Source organism: Eleginops maclovinus, chromosome 5 (genome assembly GCF_036324505.1).
Source record: "Eleginops maclovinus isolate JMC-PN-2008 ecotype Puerto Natales chromosome 5, JC_Emac_rtc_rv5, whole genome shotgun sequence".
In the NCBI taxonomy this organism is placed as follows: domain Eukaryota; kingdom Metazoa; phylum Chordata; class Actinopteri; order Perciformes; family Eleginopidae; genus Eleginops; species Eleginops maclovinus.
Genome location: NC_086353.1, coordinates 3,663,903 through 3,679,654, shown reverse-complemented (window position 1 = coordinate 3,679,654; position 15,752 = coordinate 3,663,903). Strand labels below are relative to the sequence as shown.

The 15,752-nt window shown below is 43.8% G+C and overlaps 1 protein-coding gene across 3 annotated transcripts; it reads right to left on the bottom strand.

The window, feature by feature from the left end:
• Positions 1-2,863: 2,863 nt before the first annotated feature.
• On the bottom strand, positions 2,864-14,692 carry LOC134864119 (uncharacterized). Of its 3 annotated transcripts, XM_063882901.1 has the most exons (11): positions 14,388-14,692; positions 10,277-10,467; positions 9,877-9,997; positions 9,693-9,745; positions 9,325-9,390; positions 9,099-9,194; positions 8,503-8,568; positions 8,278-8,373; positions 7,763-7,986; positions 7,509-7,668; positions 2,864-3,022 (listed from the first exon to the last, which is right to left on the bottom strand). In XM_063882901.1, exons 2-11 carry the CDS (start codon positions 10,464-10,466, stop codon positions 2,892-2,894), a joined length of 1,203 nt encoding a protein of 400 aa, XP_063738971.1. In that variant the 5' UTR covers position 10,467; positions 14,388-14,692; the 3' UTR covers positions 2,864-2,891. The 3 variants fall into 3 exon arrangements, with proteins under 3 accessions (XP_063738971.1, XP_063738972.1, XP_063738970.1); XM_063882902.1 differs by lacking the exon at positions 10,277-10,467; XM_063882900.1 differs by lacking the exon at positions 14,388-14,692 and having other exon boundaries at positions 10,277-11,429.
• Positions 14,693-15,752: the final 1,060 nt, after the last annotated feature.

Here is a 15,752-nt window from a genome sequence, read left to right as displayed (position 1 = left end):
CTCGCCTGTCCTGTCAGCTCCGGCCTCGCCTGTCCTGTCAGCTCCGGCCTCGCCTGTCCTGTCAGCTCCGGCCTCGCCTGTCCAGTCGGCTTCCACCTCGACTTTCCAGTCAACTCCAGCCTGTCCTGTCCTGTCAGCTCCGGCCTCGCCTGTCCTGTCAGCTCCGGCCTCGCCTGTCCTGTCGGCTCCAGCCTCGCCTGTCCTGTCGACTCCAGCCTCGCCTGTCCTGTCAGCTCCGGCCTCGCCTGTCCTGTCAGCTCCGGCCTCGCCTGTCCAGTCGGCTTCCGCCTCGCCTTTCCAGTCGACTCCGGCCTCGACTCCGGCCTCAACTCTAGCCTCGCCTGTCCTGTCGACTCCAGCCTCGCCTGTCCTGTCAGCTCCAGGTCCTCCGCCCCCCAGAGTTCCCTAGCCTCGGCCTTCGTCCCTGTCTCCGGCCCTCGGAGTTCCCTCGCCTGTGATCCCCAGTCTGTCCCGCCTCTCTGCCTCCCTTCACCCGGTTTGTTCAGTTATTTGTTGCTTTTGTTCTCTGGCCTGCCCTTGCAGTGTTTTTTATGTACAGCTTTTAATAAAGCTCGCTTTTTGTTGGAACCTTGTCCTGCTTGTCCTGCTTACACTGCTGCACTTGGGTCCCGTTACCGAACTTTGACCCGAACCGTGACAGAACGACACCACCAGAATGGACCCAGCAGTGATTTCCACGCACCATATCTTACGTGTGATCTTACGACTCCGGCCTCGCCTGTCCAGTCGACTCCAGTCTCGACTCCAGCCTCGCCTGTCCTGTCGACTCCAGACTCGCCTGTCCTGTCGACTCCAGACTCGCCTGTCCTGTCAACTCCAGACTCGCCTGTCCTGTCGACTCCGGCCTCGCCTGTCCAGTCGACTCCGGTCTCGCCTGTCCTGTCGACTCCGGCCTCGCCTGTCCAGTCGACTCCGGCCTCGCCTGTCCAGTCGACTCCGGCCTCGCCTGTCCAGTCGAGTCGACTCCGGTCTCGCCTGTCCTGTCGACTCCGGCCTCGACTCCAGACTCGCCTGTCCTGTCGACTCCAGCCTCGCCTGTCCTGTCGACTCCAGCCTCACCTGTCCAGTCGACTCCGGTCTCGCCTGTCCTGTCGACTCCAGCCTCGCCTGTCCTGTCAGCTCCGGCCTCGCCTGTCCTGTCAGCTCCGGCCTCACCTGTCCAGTCGGCTTCCGCCTCGCCTTTCCAGTCGACTCCGGCCTCAACTCTAACCTCGCCTGTCCTGTCGACTCCAGCCCCGCCTGTCCTGTCAGCTCCAGGTCCTCCGCCCCCCAGAGTTCCCTAGCCTCGGCCTTCGTCCCTGTCTCCGGCCCTCGGAGTTCCCTCACCTGTGATCCCCAGTCTGTCCCGCCTCTCTGCCTCCCTTGACCCGGTTTGTTCAGTTATTTGTTGCTTTTGTTCTCTGGCCTGCCCTTGCAGTGTTTTTTTATGTACAGCTTTTAATAAAGCTCGCTTTTTGTTGGAAACCTGCCCTTGTCTGTCCTGCTTAGACTGCTGCACTTGGATCCTGTTACCGAACCTTGACCCAAACCGTGACAGCGCCAGACGTTGCCCTACTTATCCGGGTTAAAAAATGGTCAAATCGAATGAAAACAGCTCAAGGTCTGTACTGTAGGTAAACAGATTGTTTTTGTTCTCAGTGGGTGTTGGACTCCACCATGATTGTGCGTGTGTTCAATATTTGGGTATTTCACAGTTCAACAGTTGTTTCTGTACTGTTATGCATCAAATATAAAAGGAAATACTCATGTCACTTATTCAGGTGTGGTCAGTTTACTCAATGATAGAAAGGACTCATTAATATATTTGAACATATATATTTTAGGAGTACAATATAAGACCAGCAAAAGTTTAATTTGTGGGCCATATTGCAAACATTTTTGGAATTTGCAGAGGCCCGAAAAAAATGGCCCCTGGGTAGTAGTCTGGACACCCCTGTTGTAGACCTTTTTCACATGTCATGCAGATGTTTGACCACTAGAGGGAAGTATACTTATACAGCATGTATTGAGACCACGAGGTTTGTTTACACGTTTTCAGACTACTTTATGTTAGTCCAAGTTTCATATGCAATTTACATATTTTTACGTAATATGGGGTCCCTGCACTTTATTGTTTTTATAGCTTGGCAATGTTCACCCTCCCAAAAGACAAACATCTCAAGCAGCTATCCATGTGGATCTTTGACAGCTCATGTTTCTTTTTCTTTTTTTAGATAAGCGGTGCATATCTGTTACACTAGTCAACGTCCAAGCGTTGCTGTCTGCCGTGCCACCTTCAGGGTGAAAAAGTAGGCAGGGACAGCAGAAGACTGCGTTGGCTACTTCCCACACAGCAAAAATACTCCGCGGTGGATCCGCCCCGGAGTTCATCCTCCGGAGGTCGTCCTCCGGAACGGATCCGCCAAACTGATCCGTATCGGCGTCCACTTGCACGCCGCGTATCATCCGCCGCGGAGGCGTTGCGCGGACCCAAAAAGGACCCGTATATCACCCGTAACGGATCCGCGCTCAAAAGCTCACCTCCGTAACGGGCACGGTTCGGATCCGCGACATCCGAGACGGACTCATTTCGTGTCCGCGTACTGCATCCGTCACGGACCCACTATTTTGTATCAGCTACGGACCCATTCCGGACTCATAAATGTTCCGGGCCGGGACCGTTTTGGATCCGTGTTAATGAACTTACTTTCTTATTAAGGGTAATCCTAATAAACTAAACCAGTTAAGCATTTGTTTCAAACAGGCTTTGTATTACATTCTAATTTGGCAGAAAACACACTTGTCTTGAACTGCAAAAGCCACATTTTAGGCTAATAGCCTACAAAAAAATAACCCGACAAATGATAACTGTTGTATTTAGTGTATTGTATTTAATGATTGTTGATCTCTTTCGCCTTCCTGGTGGCCCGATCCCCAGCTAAATTAAACCAACGTATGGCGTGCTTGCTGATGTCTTCGTCCATTGCAGACTTGCAGGCAATTGGGTTTTTCCTCACGGCACCTGTAATCAGACAGAATTCATGTTTGTGACGGAACATTTCAATCGCACATTGGCCTATATGACGATGCGACACTGGAAAACCCAAGCAAACAAAATATTTACGGCTGACTAGGTGGGGTTCGACAACAATAGGCTATAACAAATATATCCAAGCCTAGAAAGTCTCCGAGCAGTGTAGAGTACTAATATGCAGAGACCACTCGATAGTAGAACTATGAGTACTATCCTAGTTAACAAGCAGTCATTTTAACCGGATAGTCAATATAAATAAACCTTGTTGCGATAGAACACGTTCTCTTCATATAGAACGAGCGCTTTTTATGCGTGTTCGCAAGGGGAAAATAGTCCAATCAATCTAATGCAAAAACGGCTAAACAGAGAAAAATGTAGGCCTAATAGTAAAGGTTCATACTGACTATTAAATACCTATGCATGATATATTACAAATATTCCGATTGATATAAAGTAGGGCCTGTGTTTTTTTTCAAGGTTAAAGAATCACAGTTAGAATAGAAATAGAATAGTTGATCACAGTTTAAAATGTTATCCTATTCACCTATCTCCTATGTCTCCCAATGGAAAATTAATTTGAAATCTCCAACTTTGACCTTGAAAAAAGTAGGCCTATGTTTACATTTTTAAATATCTTGGTCAGTAGAGGACACACTGTAAAAAAAAACGGTTGACAGAACACAGATTTTCTAGGCAACGTGATGCATTTGGTTTTTTGAGTTTTCTTAACTTAAATTCACTGTGGTTGAGTGTACAAAGATTTTTAAGTTCTGCCAACTCAAGTTTTTGGAGTGTTGCATAGAAATTTTGAGTTCTACCAACACAGTTTTTTGAGTTTCACCTTTATGCTCTGAGTTCTACCAACACAGTTTTTTGAGTTTCACCTTTAAGCTCTGAGTTCTACCAACTCAGTTTTTTGAGTTTCACCTTTAAGCTCTGAGTTCTACCAACTCAGTTTTTTGAGTTTCACCTTTAAGCTCCGAGTTCTACCAACTCAGTTTTTTGAGTTTCACCTTTAAGCTCTGAGTTCTACCAACACAGTTTTATGAGTTTTACATATAGATTCCAGGAGTTCTACCAACTCAGTTTTTTTAGTTCTACCAATCCCCCTCACCACTCCCCATCATTCAACACACAACAAATTAATTGAATACAATTTGTTTTTATTTTTCCAACATCAATGGGCTGCTGGAACAATGATGTGAAAGGGAGTCTCCTTGTGTTTGTGTGTGTGTGTGTGTGTGTGTGTGTGTGTGTAAGAGGTGGTGTATAACTGTCCAATACTCTGATAAAGACATTAGGCCATTAGGCTCATGTAAATGTGGCTATTGTATCAATACGTACAAAAACATAAAACCACAATGTAAACCACATACAATATAAACATAAAACCGCAATGTAAATCACCATTTATCATCATAACTGCTAGAGTCAATGGGCTGCCAGGACAACGGTGTATGAAAGGGAGTCTCCTTGTGTGTGTGTGTGTGTGTGTGTGTGTGTGCGTGTGTAAGAGGTGGTGTAGGCTAAAACTGTCCGATACTCTGATAAAGACATTAGGCCATTAGGCTCATGTAAATGTGGCTATTGTATCAATACGTACAAAAACATAAAACCACAATGTAAACCACCATTTAACTGCTAGAGTCAATGGGCTGCCAGAACAATGATGTATGTATGAAAGGGAGTCTCCTTGTGTGTGTGTGTGTGTGTGTGTGTGTGTGTGTGTGTGTGTGTGTGTGTGTGTGTGTGTGTGTGTGTGTGTGTGTGTGTGTGTGTGTGTGTGTGTGTGTGTGTGTGTGTGTGTGTGTGTGTGTGTGAAAGAGCTGGTGTAGGCTTGTTCATGGAGGAGTGATGACAGAGCTGGGCGTGCGTGCGTTCGTGTGTATGTGTGTGTGAGTGTAAATCATACACAGGCTTCACAGCAAAAGCTTCTCTTTCAAGGATCGCGTGCGCTGAGAGCATCTTGAACCAAGCTCGAAAAAGATAGTCTGGATGGCCTCAAAGGTGTACCTCATCTTCTCTGGATAGCTTATGTCCATTGCATACATTAGGCCAAACAGGTAGGCGAAGTCAGCAGCGAGGTCAGGTAGCTCGTGTTTTATAACTGCCCCTTCCAAGATGACATTGATTTCAGTCACTGGTGGGGATTCGGTGCCATCATCATCATCGTCATAGACAGTCAGTATGGCAACTGCCACTCCTCCAACCACCTCTTCCTCAGGGTCTGTGTTCTGTGGGAAAAAACAGACACAGCAAATGTTTTAGTGATACCGACACCCCATTACAATTGCGGTCAACACATAAGCTAATTTAGTTGTTTACAGTCACATTTAGGACAAGACTACCAGCCAATATGTATCCAGCTTCTGGGGAGATATGAAAGAGGCACTGCAAATCTATTAATCACACCGAATTGCTCTGGACTGACTTACCATGCACTTCAGAAAGAACTCTGATGCATCCTCTCTAACAAAAATATATCAGTCAATATATAAGTCTATATATTAGTACTGAATGCCCTGTATGTAGGTTACCCCACAACCTAGCCCTTGCCTATCCTCGTGCTACTGCTCCCTCCACAACCAATGTTAGCGCTACTGTCGCTATCACTAGCTACTACTGCTTGATTGTTAAGCAGACATCACATGGTTCTTTCTGCAACACACGTGGTCCTTATGCAACATGTGTATGGAGTACATTCAATTAAGTTGAATATTTTAGCAATTTTAAGTTTAGATATTTATTTTCCATGAATTACTGAACAGTCAAATTAAAAGTAAACCAGTAAATTCAAAACCACAGCAGCATTCATTAATGCGAGAGAAAAAATATATCAGTCAATATATAAGTCTATGGGTGCGTTCGTAAATTGCCACTCCGAGCACACTCTGAAACGTTTTAACCGATATATACAGTCTATGGATTTGACAGTATCATGAGACTGGTGAAATACTGTCTTTCTGGGAAGTGTTTCGAACGGTTAAAAAGTTTCAGAATGTGCTCGGAGTGACAATTTACGAATGCCCTGTATGTAGGTTACCCCACAAACTAGCCTCGCCTAGCCTCGCGCTACTTCTCCCTCTACTTCAGTTAAGACACAAGGGCACAAACTCTAACTCTCCCTCTACAACCAATGTTAGCGCTACTGTCGCTATCGCTAGCTACTACTGCTTGATTGTTAAGCAGACAGTTCTTTCTGCAACACACGCGGTCCTTATACAACATGTGTATAGAGTACATTCAATTAAATTGAATATTTTAGCAATTTGCTGCTACTGACTGTGCATAGAACATCACGTTCAAAAATTAGCATTAAGTTAGCAAACTAAAATCAGCTAATAACTTTGCTAATTTGGTTGAAATACATTAAATATACGACGCTGGTTAGTTCAGCGACCAAATCTATCTTCAATTATTTGCCTTACGCATTCTATTAAGTCATATTTTAGAGAAATAACAATAATTACCTGATATGAATCTCACGTCTGGCAATCCTCTCAACTTCGAGGGAAAATGGTAGAACGGTCGACTCGTGGAGACCTGTGTATGTCCATGGAGACAGGAAGGAAACCCCGTAGTAGGCGTGTCCATGAACATACAGTTGAGGAAACTTAATTTTTTGTGTTAGAATCTTTCTAATCTTGTTAGAAAGTTGAGGGAAACAAAAAATCTTGTTTTGGTGAATCAAATTTCCTTGTTGACCAAATTCTGAGAATATTGAGTTGGGCAAACATTAATTTATTTGTTAGATGACAAAATTGTATTTCTGAATTAGCTTACAATAAAATTGTGTGTAAGTACAACAACTGTAATTTCCTTTTTTTACAGTGCAGTGTTCAGTGTCCAGTAAATGGCTGGAACAAGCCAGGTGCCTAGTAGGCCAGGTGCTGGATTGATACTTCTGAAGCCAGACTATCCACCACTAGATAGGACGGTTATTGATAAAGGGTGGGGTTATCGATAAGGGTTCCAAGACGTTATTTATTTTTAGTCAGAGCTGAGCAGATTGAATAGGGGAAAGCCGTGCTGAATTTTAGAGTGTAACTTTATTTAGTTTAGTGATTAGCAGTGTTTATTATTTTCTTGGGGGACATCTCCTTTTCCCCCACATTTCAGACTGTGAGATGGCAGGAAATAAACGAAGACGATTCATTTTGTCTGCTGCCTCCTTCATCCTTTTGAAGTGGCTACCGCTCAGCGCTACAGTATTCTATAATGTTGTGGGCAGCATTCTAGACAAAACAAAAGCACAATACTGCTCAAATTCAATGATATACCCTGACTGCACATGCAAAATGCTCAAATTCCATGACTTTCCATGACTGGAAAAACCTCTATTGAATTTCCAGGACCTCTACTGATATTCCAGGACGGGTGGGAACCCTGATATAAATGCATGGAAAACAAACTAATTAGAAAAGCTGTGAATTGTGGATAGGTACTTTGTGGCTGTGTTTGAACAACTACTTACAGAAAAGAAGAGGCCTAATGGCCATCCGGCTGAAAGCCCTCTTTGAATTCACCCCCTTCCAGTTTATCTGGTGGGCCACAGCAACCCCGAATATTCGACCAAGGATGTTCCAGGTTATCCTCTTCAGGTCCTGGCCTCCGATTATCGATAAAGAAGATATCTAAAAGGCATAGAGTAGACACTTACGATTCACATTTTCTTATGGACGATCTATAGGAACTTATTGGCTCCATGCAAAAAAAAAAAAAACTCACAATTTGCTGTCGAGTGGAGGCATTGGCCTGGTCTTTAAGTAGATCTTCAAAGGCATCTACTGCCTGTAGGTCCTCCAGGGGAAATTGAACGTTGGAAATCTCAGGTCCTGTCATCTCTGGCGTGGGGCAATTTTGGCGGCTTGCCAGGAAATCCAATTTAGCCAGAATCTGCTCGTTCTGGTGAACGATTTTCTGGAGCAGCGTCAATTTCTGGACCTCAAACGCTATTGAAAAACATGTAACATTTCTGTTATGGCACTGTATTCTCTTCTTCGAAACACTGAATGGAATATTGGTGTAATTTCAATGCAGTGTATATAATACCATATCATGTTTTACTGTTTAAGTCATTACTATTATTATTGCATTCATTGTGTATGTGGGCCAACTGCAGTACATAATTAAATCAATCTTGCAAGCCAAAAAACACACCATGGGCCAGATTTGGCTCATAGGCCTGAGTTTGCAATTTCTGAGTGACCTAGTAACCCTTTAATGTATCAGGTATTGCTCACCAGAGCAGGGGGCATCATGGTTCATTCCTCCATGCCTTGCTACGCTGGATCTTGGCGCTTCAGGAGGTGGTGAGAGTGCGGGTGCTGGTGCTGTTCCTGAGCGTTGGTGAAAATGGCAGTGTAAAAGAAGAGAATACAGTGCCATTAAAATGGTGTTCTTGTGCTAACCGTGGCTGATAAAACAAATGTGCTTCCATATTTAATAATTCAGAAATCAGTTCCTACCATGAGTCATCCTCTGCTTCGAAGCAGTTCCTCGGATGATAGGGGAGCTTTGAAGCTGGGACACACCTGCACCATGGCAATGGAGAGAAATTTGACATGTTAATATTTGGAAATGGTTTAGTGATTAGTGATCCTATTTAAGAAAATTAAAAAAGCTATGGACATGTCCCCTGCACCATAAAGACCAATGCCTGACGTTTTCTTGCGTTATATATTCTAAAGGAAATGAGAATTTACTATACTCATACCATTAAAATAATGGAATACCCATACTGTTTAACCCCTTCGCGTAGGGTGCTAAAACCTGACTGTCCACAAAATTGTATTGACCAAGTCTTACTCTATTACTTAAGGCACCCTGCAATGTCATAGTAATGTTGTTATGATGTAGTTGAGCATTTCCAGCAAAGTGTGAACAGGCCCACTGGCAGGCCCATCTACACTAAGAGGCCACGTAATGCAGTAAAACTGCTTACTATGTGGACCAACTGTAATACACATTTGAAACACACCTTGGGCCAGATTTGGCTCATAGGCCTGCAGTTTGCAATTCCTGAGTGACCTAGTAACCCTTTAATGTATCAGGTATTGCTCACCAGAGCAGGGGGCATCATGGTTTATTCCTCCATGCCTTGCTACGCTGGATCTTGGCGCTTCAGGAGGTGGTGAGAGTGCGGGTGCTGGTGCTGTTCCTGAGCGTTGGTGAAAATGGCAGTGTAAAAGAAGAGAATACAGTGCCATTAAAATGGTGTTTCTTGTGCTAACCGTGGCTGATAAAACAAATGTGCTTCCATATTTAATAATTCAGAAATCAGTTCTTACCATGAGTCATCCTCTGCTTCGAAGCAGTTCCTCGGATGATAGGGGAGCTTTGAAGCTGGGACACACCTGCACCATGGCAATGGAGAGAAATTTGACATGTTAATATTTGAAAATGTAATTGCATGAAATCTTGCATAACGCAGGTGTATTCTGTTCATTTAGTATAGATTGACCAGGATATATCCTCCTTCATAACAAAACTATATTCATCAGCACTAACATTGTAATATTACCTCTATATGTTTTCACACATTTTATATGTTGCTGATTGTGTACTGTAAGTTGCTTTGTATAAAAAAGTTTGTCGCTTTGGATAATTGTTCAATATTATGCCAGACATCAGTCTTCACCTGGAGAGTTTACATTACCTTCAGGTGCCCCCATGTCCTCATCGCTGGAGGTGTCATCTCCAAAACGATGGCTGTTAAGTAAGCATATAATTACTGTTATATTAGTATACCTGGTCTCTTGACAATATTATTCCTGCTGTTACCAGCACATAGAAGCTGTGCAGGAAACCTTGAACTTTTGAACAAGGCAAATCTCACTTACACTGCCCTCCTAGGACGCTTAGATGGCAGACATGTCTCCAGCTCTGCATCCGTCTGCAGCTCGGAAGTGTTGCAGCCTTCCCCATAGGACCCGAGCATCGCCTCAGCATCCTTATAGTGGGCTAGAAGGAAATATTTACATTATACAGCTGCACAGAGGATTGATATACAGTAATATGCAACAGAGCACCCCTCTGAAATGTCAGGAAAAGCTCATTGTAAAAAAATGTATTTTCCTACAGAGATGCATAGTAGAACACTTGAGTGTAATCCTAAGAGCATTAAACAGCCCTCCATTGACCTGAAACTTACATACTGCAATTCATTATTGTGAACGTCAATAACAGCAGTATAAAATGTTTCAGAAATCACATGAAATCTTTTAGGAACATGGATTTTACCACAGCTTTTGATGACCCGCATATCGTATTGGAGCCAGTTTGGCTCTGGCTCCTCACAGTTAGCCACAGCTCTTTTAATTCGGTCAGAGCTTTTGAAACTTGGCCAGGACACCTCCCCATCGTCACACCAGCTGTCTGGCACCACAGCGATGTCGTTCGTGGCGGTGAAGGAGATGAGGTTGAAAGGCATACTACATATAGGCAGAAAGAAAAAATAATCACCAAAAAGTAATAGCATGGAGCTCAGGTCATGACAACAAGCAAGTCTTAGCAGTCAAGTTTGAGTGGAGTCCCTGCTATACCTCACTTAATAACATCATTGTCAGGGTGGAAGTCATAATTGTACTATTAACTGAATGAATTGTCATGTCCTATCAAAGCAATTCACATACAAACCCCCAACTCAGTTGAAGTTAGGACACTTGGTAAATTCTACTTTTTTTCATTTTCAAAATATTGAATTTTTAGATACGATAGCTGGAGATGACAACAGTGGCTAACCAAAATCAGCCAGGGATCAAAGACATATTGCCACCACTTTTGTAACTAATTTTGTAACTCATTTTACTGTGTATTGCATTGGGAAATATATGTTCATAGGACTATTGTGTGCCTATTATTGACACCACAGGTTTTATTGTACAGTAGATTTCACCTTTTTATAAAATACTTACGGCAATAAACATCCAGAGTGGTAGAACTAGTCAAAGTCATTAGTCATTTAGAACTGATTGAACTGAATAAAGAACTGATTGATTGAACTGATTGATTTTGAAATTTGGTCTAGTGGAGGAGGGGTATGGCCACAAAACCATGTTTGTGTGGGAAGGCTACATATTTTTGTTGCAGCCCTGCCACCTCAACTGACTGGAGTTCCTCAGACAGATTTGCTACCTCATAGACCCCTACTCTTTCAGAGTTGAATGGATATGTATAGAATGGAGACTGCTGAGTAAATTCTGAGTACACTGCATACACACCATTATCATTTTTCACTATGTTTTTTATTTGACATACCTTCTCCCCCACTAGAAAAATGTTGTCCCCTGTTGTTATTTTAATAACCCACCTGTCACCTTCCATCTCCCCATATTGGGACCGAGTTTGCATCCCAGCAACAGTTGGGCCAACAAAATGCTCCTTTTTAAATTGGTTCACTTTCTTTTCTAATTTGGGAGTTTCAGGCAACTCTGACAGGCGTCTAATTATTTGAGCCAGAGGGAACTCAGACTTGCGAATAAGTTTTTTTATTTTCCCAAGGTGGTTCTCAAAGGGGAACGCAGAGAATGAGTCCAGACTGCCATGCCTCTTTACCTCATCCGCCAGGTGGACCAGCCCGTGAACATTGTATACAATATTGTCAGTCCCATATAGCTCCCCAAAATGCTGAACAAAACTCTTGAGCATTTCCCCGGCATAATTGATAAGGTCTTGGTATGGGGGTACTAGAATTGAAATTGCCGATGACAAAAGCAAAAAGTTGTTATACATGTTTTCGTCTAACCTTGCTGCCAGCACAACAGGGCCACTATAAAGAAGGAATTGACGGAACTCCGTGGCTTTCCAACGGTCCAAATCTCTTAGCGACCGTGGTCTTCTGGCAAATTCAACTGGCACATAGGGCCTCATTGACACAAGCTCCACTGATATTCTGTCAACTATTCCAGCTGGCAGCCTTACCGGTAAGGGCCCCCGGAGCCAGGTTTTAAGTAGTTTTTTTACCACACCCAGACAGACCAGGTGCATGTAGTCAAGTGGAAATTGTGTCACCATGCCAACATTAACGTTTTCAAAGGGATGTGGCCCCTCATGGTGGTGACGTTCATCCAGAAATTGGTTGAAAGAAATGTCAGTCCGATCAGGGTACTGTGGTCCGGGGAAAGACATGCGCCTGTTTTGATAGATGCCTGGGTGTGTGCATTTATCACACCCATGGTATGCATTATGGGCCTTTATCTTTTTTACGAAGGCCCGTGCTGGTGTGTCACATACTACGGTGTCTAGTACAATTCGGAAGAATTTTTCTTCAAAGGAAAACCCTCCTTCTAACCCTCCTAATTCACAGACAAAGTCTGACAGGAACTCGTGGGCCGAGGTGGGTTTTTTATGCCCACTATACATCCCAATGACGACTGGTTCTTTTACGGGTACAGACACTAGCAAGCCAAGTATGGGCCACAGCTGGACACTGGAGCTTTTAAAGAGTGGTAGCCCATCTATATTTATTTGTAATCTCAGTGTCATGCCCTCTGCCAGTGTTTTTAGATATTTCGTGAGTACAGATTTGAGTGACTTCACTACTCCAAAATGGTAATACTGCCCACCAGCCTTGTTCTGTATCGTATACTCTGTCTTGGTTCGCAGTAGGGTCCTAGCATCTTTTGGCAAATTTGGATGGCTGGTTCTTAGTATACTGAGGAGTGCAGTAAGAGCAACCAAAGAGATGCCAAAATGTACAGCCCAATTTGCAATGTTGTCCAGGAGTCTGCTTTGTTGGCCATCATCCTCTTCAGAATCTGAGGCATCAGAATCTGAGGATGTCCTTGGACCATGCCCACAACACATGGTAGGCCATGGTAGGTTTCCTGCTCCTATGCCACCACCCCCCTCCTCCTCCCCCTCCCCCTCCTCCTCCTCCTCCCCCTCCTCCTCCTCCCCCTCCCCCTCCTCCTCCTCCATTAAAACTACCCCTGTAACTCCCCTGTCACAATTTCTGTCACCCATTCCTATTTCTGTCATGTCAACGTCAGTCATAGTAATTTCTTGAAGTCGCTTTTGGACGTCTATGTGGGTCCTCCTTCGAATTGTGTGCGAGCAGACAGGCAGAGTCTTTCTATTCATTTTTGTTCTAAAAAAAAAAAATTGCCTGCAATCAGGTGGAAGCACTGTTTGTAACATTATAGATACACACATGGTTTTGGGGTGGTATTATTGATGGGCTTTGGCATCCAACAGGTCTAGACAGGGGCGTAACCACCATAGACATTGAGGGGGACAAGTCCCTCCCAATGTTGGGAAATTACCAATCTGTCCCCTCCAATATTTTGTCTAATATGTGACATATGACAAATAAGTTCTATATCTATTTCATGGGGTTAGGATTTGTCTTACAGGTCACCCTAAAATGCACTAGAATGCAGGAAATGGCATCTAAGAAATCAAAAATATTCTGGGGGAGGACCCCAAGACCCCCCGCTGGCCTATGCTGTTCACAATGGTCTATACTTCTATTTTGGACCCCCCCCCCCAATATCTATACTATGGTTTCGCCCTTGGGACTAGATAATATGACCCCTTACTTTAGAGAAAATCATTTCATACCGACAACACAGCCGACTGCAAGGAGTTGTGGTGTGAACGTGTTTAATTCATTTTAATATCTTCAGTGACCATAATTTGTGGCTATAACTTTAATATCTCCCGAACGGACCTGAAAAGGAGCTCATGTCTATTTGACCAATGGACAGCGCTAGCTAGTGGCTGGCTACCACGTAGATTAGCTGATACCAATATGCTAACTCCCATATCTTGTGTTGCTTGTCAAAGTAGCAACACGGACGTGTTCTGTTCTCAGACCTAACGATCAGTGTGATTGTTCACGGATTTTATGTTATAAGATATCAGGATACAGGATATGAAGTATGATAACATAGAATGTATTACTAACTGATATGTGTAATAGCATTTCATCACTCAAAGTGGTTCGCGGGTTTAGCTAGCTCATGGCTAGCTAGCATTCTTGCTAAACACAGGCGGCTACAAGATAGACGGTGGTCACTTCTTGTATAGCACCGATGTATAACGGTATTATAACACTAGCTTTGAATTATTTGTGTAACAACTATCTAGCCCCTATAACTTATCGGCCATCTGTGTAATACAGACTAGTCTATCTAGCCATATGATAGTGGCAATTCACCCGCACCATTGCGAACAGTTCTGTTCTACCCATTCAGGGAAATCTGGAAATCTGTTTTACATAACTTACACCGTTTTCCTATAATTGTATTCCAAGTCATAAGCAAGTTTGACAATATCCATATAATGAAAATTATATAGGGACGATCTACTTTTATGTAACAATATAATAAATGTAAAAATCAATACTTACTTTGCGAGCTCAAAATTATGCTGTGCTGGCCGTGCGTCCGTTGGAATGATGGCGCGTCCGCGTCTGCGTATCCGATACGGGTGTGTCGCGGAGCCGCATTTTGACAGTAGAGGCAGAAGGACTTTGGTAGAGGCGCGTCCGTGTTTGTGAATCAGATTTGGATCCGGTCATGATCCGCGTTTTGACAGTAGAATGTGCGGCGGCGCGCGGTGGCGACGCTGATCCGCCAAGCGGAACCAAAACGAATGTGACAGTAACGCGGATGTGATGACTTGAAAGCGGATCCGTATCGGAGTCCTCTGCTGTGTGGGTTCACAGCCTACTAGCCAGGATTTTCACTCATACCAATTTGTAGAAAATCCTCGGGTGTAGGCAGTGCCGCCGCTCCCATAACGCGCATTACGCGCTGTGCGTAGGGCACCAAGTGTCGAGGGGGCACCACCAAAAATAGCCTAATGAAAAATCGTCATAATAATTATAAGGCCGAAATTATTTCAGTAGACTATAGAAATATGAGGCACTTTTTAGGCATACTACTCAAAGGTACCGATGGTGCCCCCCTCTCCCCTCCCCCCTCCCCTCCCCACTCACTCATCACAACTCATAATGTTTTTTTATTGGGGGGGGGGGGGGGGAGGGCATCATGAAGGAATTATGCTTAGGGCACCAAAATGGCTAGCAGCGGCACTGGGTGTAGGTCTCTCCCCAGTTGAATTAATCTCTATTAGAGGCCTCCTCCCCCTTTTTTTTTTTTTAGATTATCCGGCTGCAACAAAACGTGCATTTATCAAACAGGTTCGTTTCCCACAGATCTTATTTGTTATAATATTACAAAATGCTATGGAGAAATCCTATTGCTTTTTTGCCAAGGGAACACATGCAGAGCTTACTTCCAAGTCGGCCTCCAAAAATACGTCACCACAACTCTATTGAGTGTAAATTACATCAACTTTGATTTCAGAAAAGGTAGAGATGTGAAAGAATAAAACCTTTACATTTAGTATTAGCAGTGACTTTATCCTAGAGAGATGTGATTTATACGGCTCTGGAGATAAGGACCTTTAATATAAACAGCAGGTCCTGGTTCAGGCTGTCTCTGTCTCTGTTATGTCTCCAAATATTTTTGCCTCGCTGCCTCCTGCTTTTTTAACGGATCATTTTAGTGTGTGGGATGTACCGTGTTAGCCTCCTGAACATCCAGGTGATTATGAATGACGAACAAACAGAGCTATAGTTAACTATGGTAAATGTTTATTAGGATTGGTAATGCACTGGGGATACGTTTTATTTTTAGCCGGGCAGCAAACCGTGAAGAAGTGTCACGGAGAAACTGAGTTCATATTATGCAAATAAATGTGATATCTC

Coding starts and splice junctions, on each gene's coding strand:
- LOC134864119 (XM_063882900.1), bottom strand. CDS start 10,514: ATGCTATTACTTTTTGGTGATTATTTTTTCTTTCTGCCTATATGTAGT. Junction 9,746..9,876: donor AAGCGTCCTAGGAGGGCAGT/GTAAGTGAGATT, acceptor CTTACTTAACAG/CCATCGTTTTGGAGATGACA. Junction 9,391..9,692: donor GGACATGGGGGCACCTGAAG/GTAATGTAAACT, acceptor GCCATGGTGCAG/GTGTGTCCCAGCTTCAAAGC.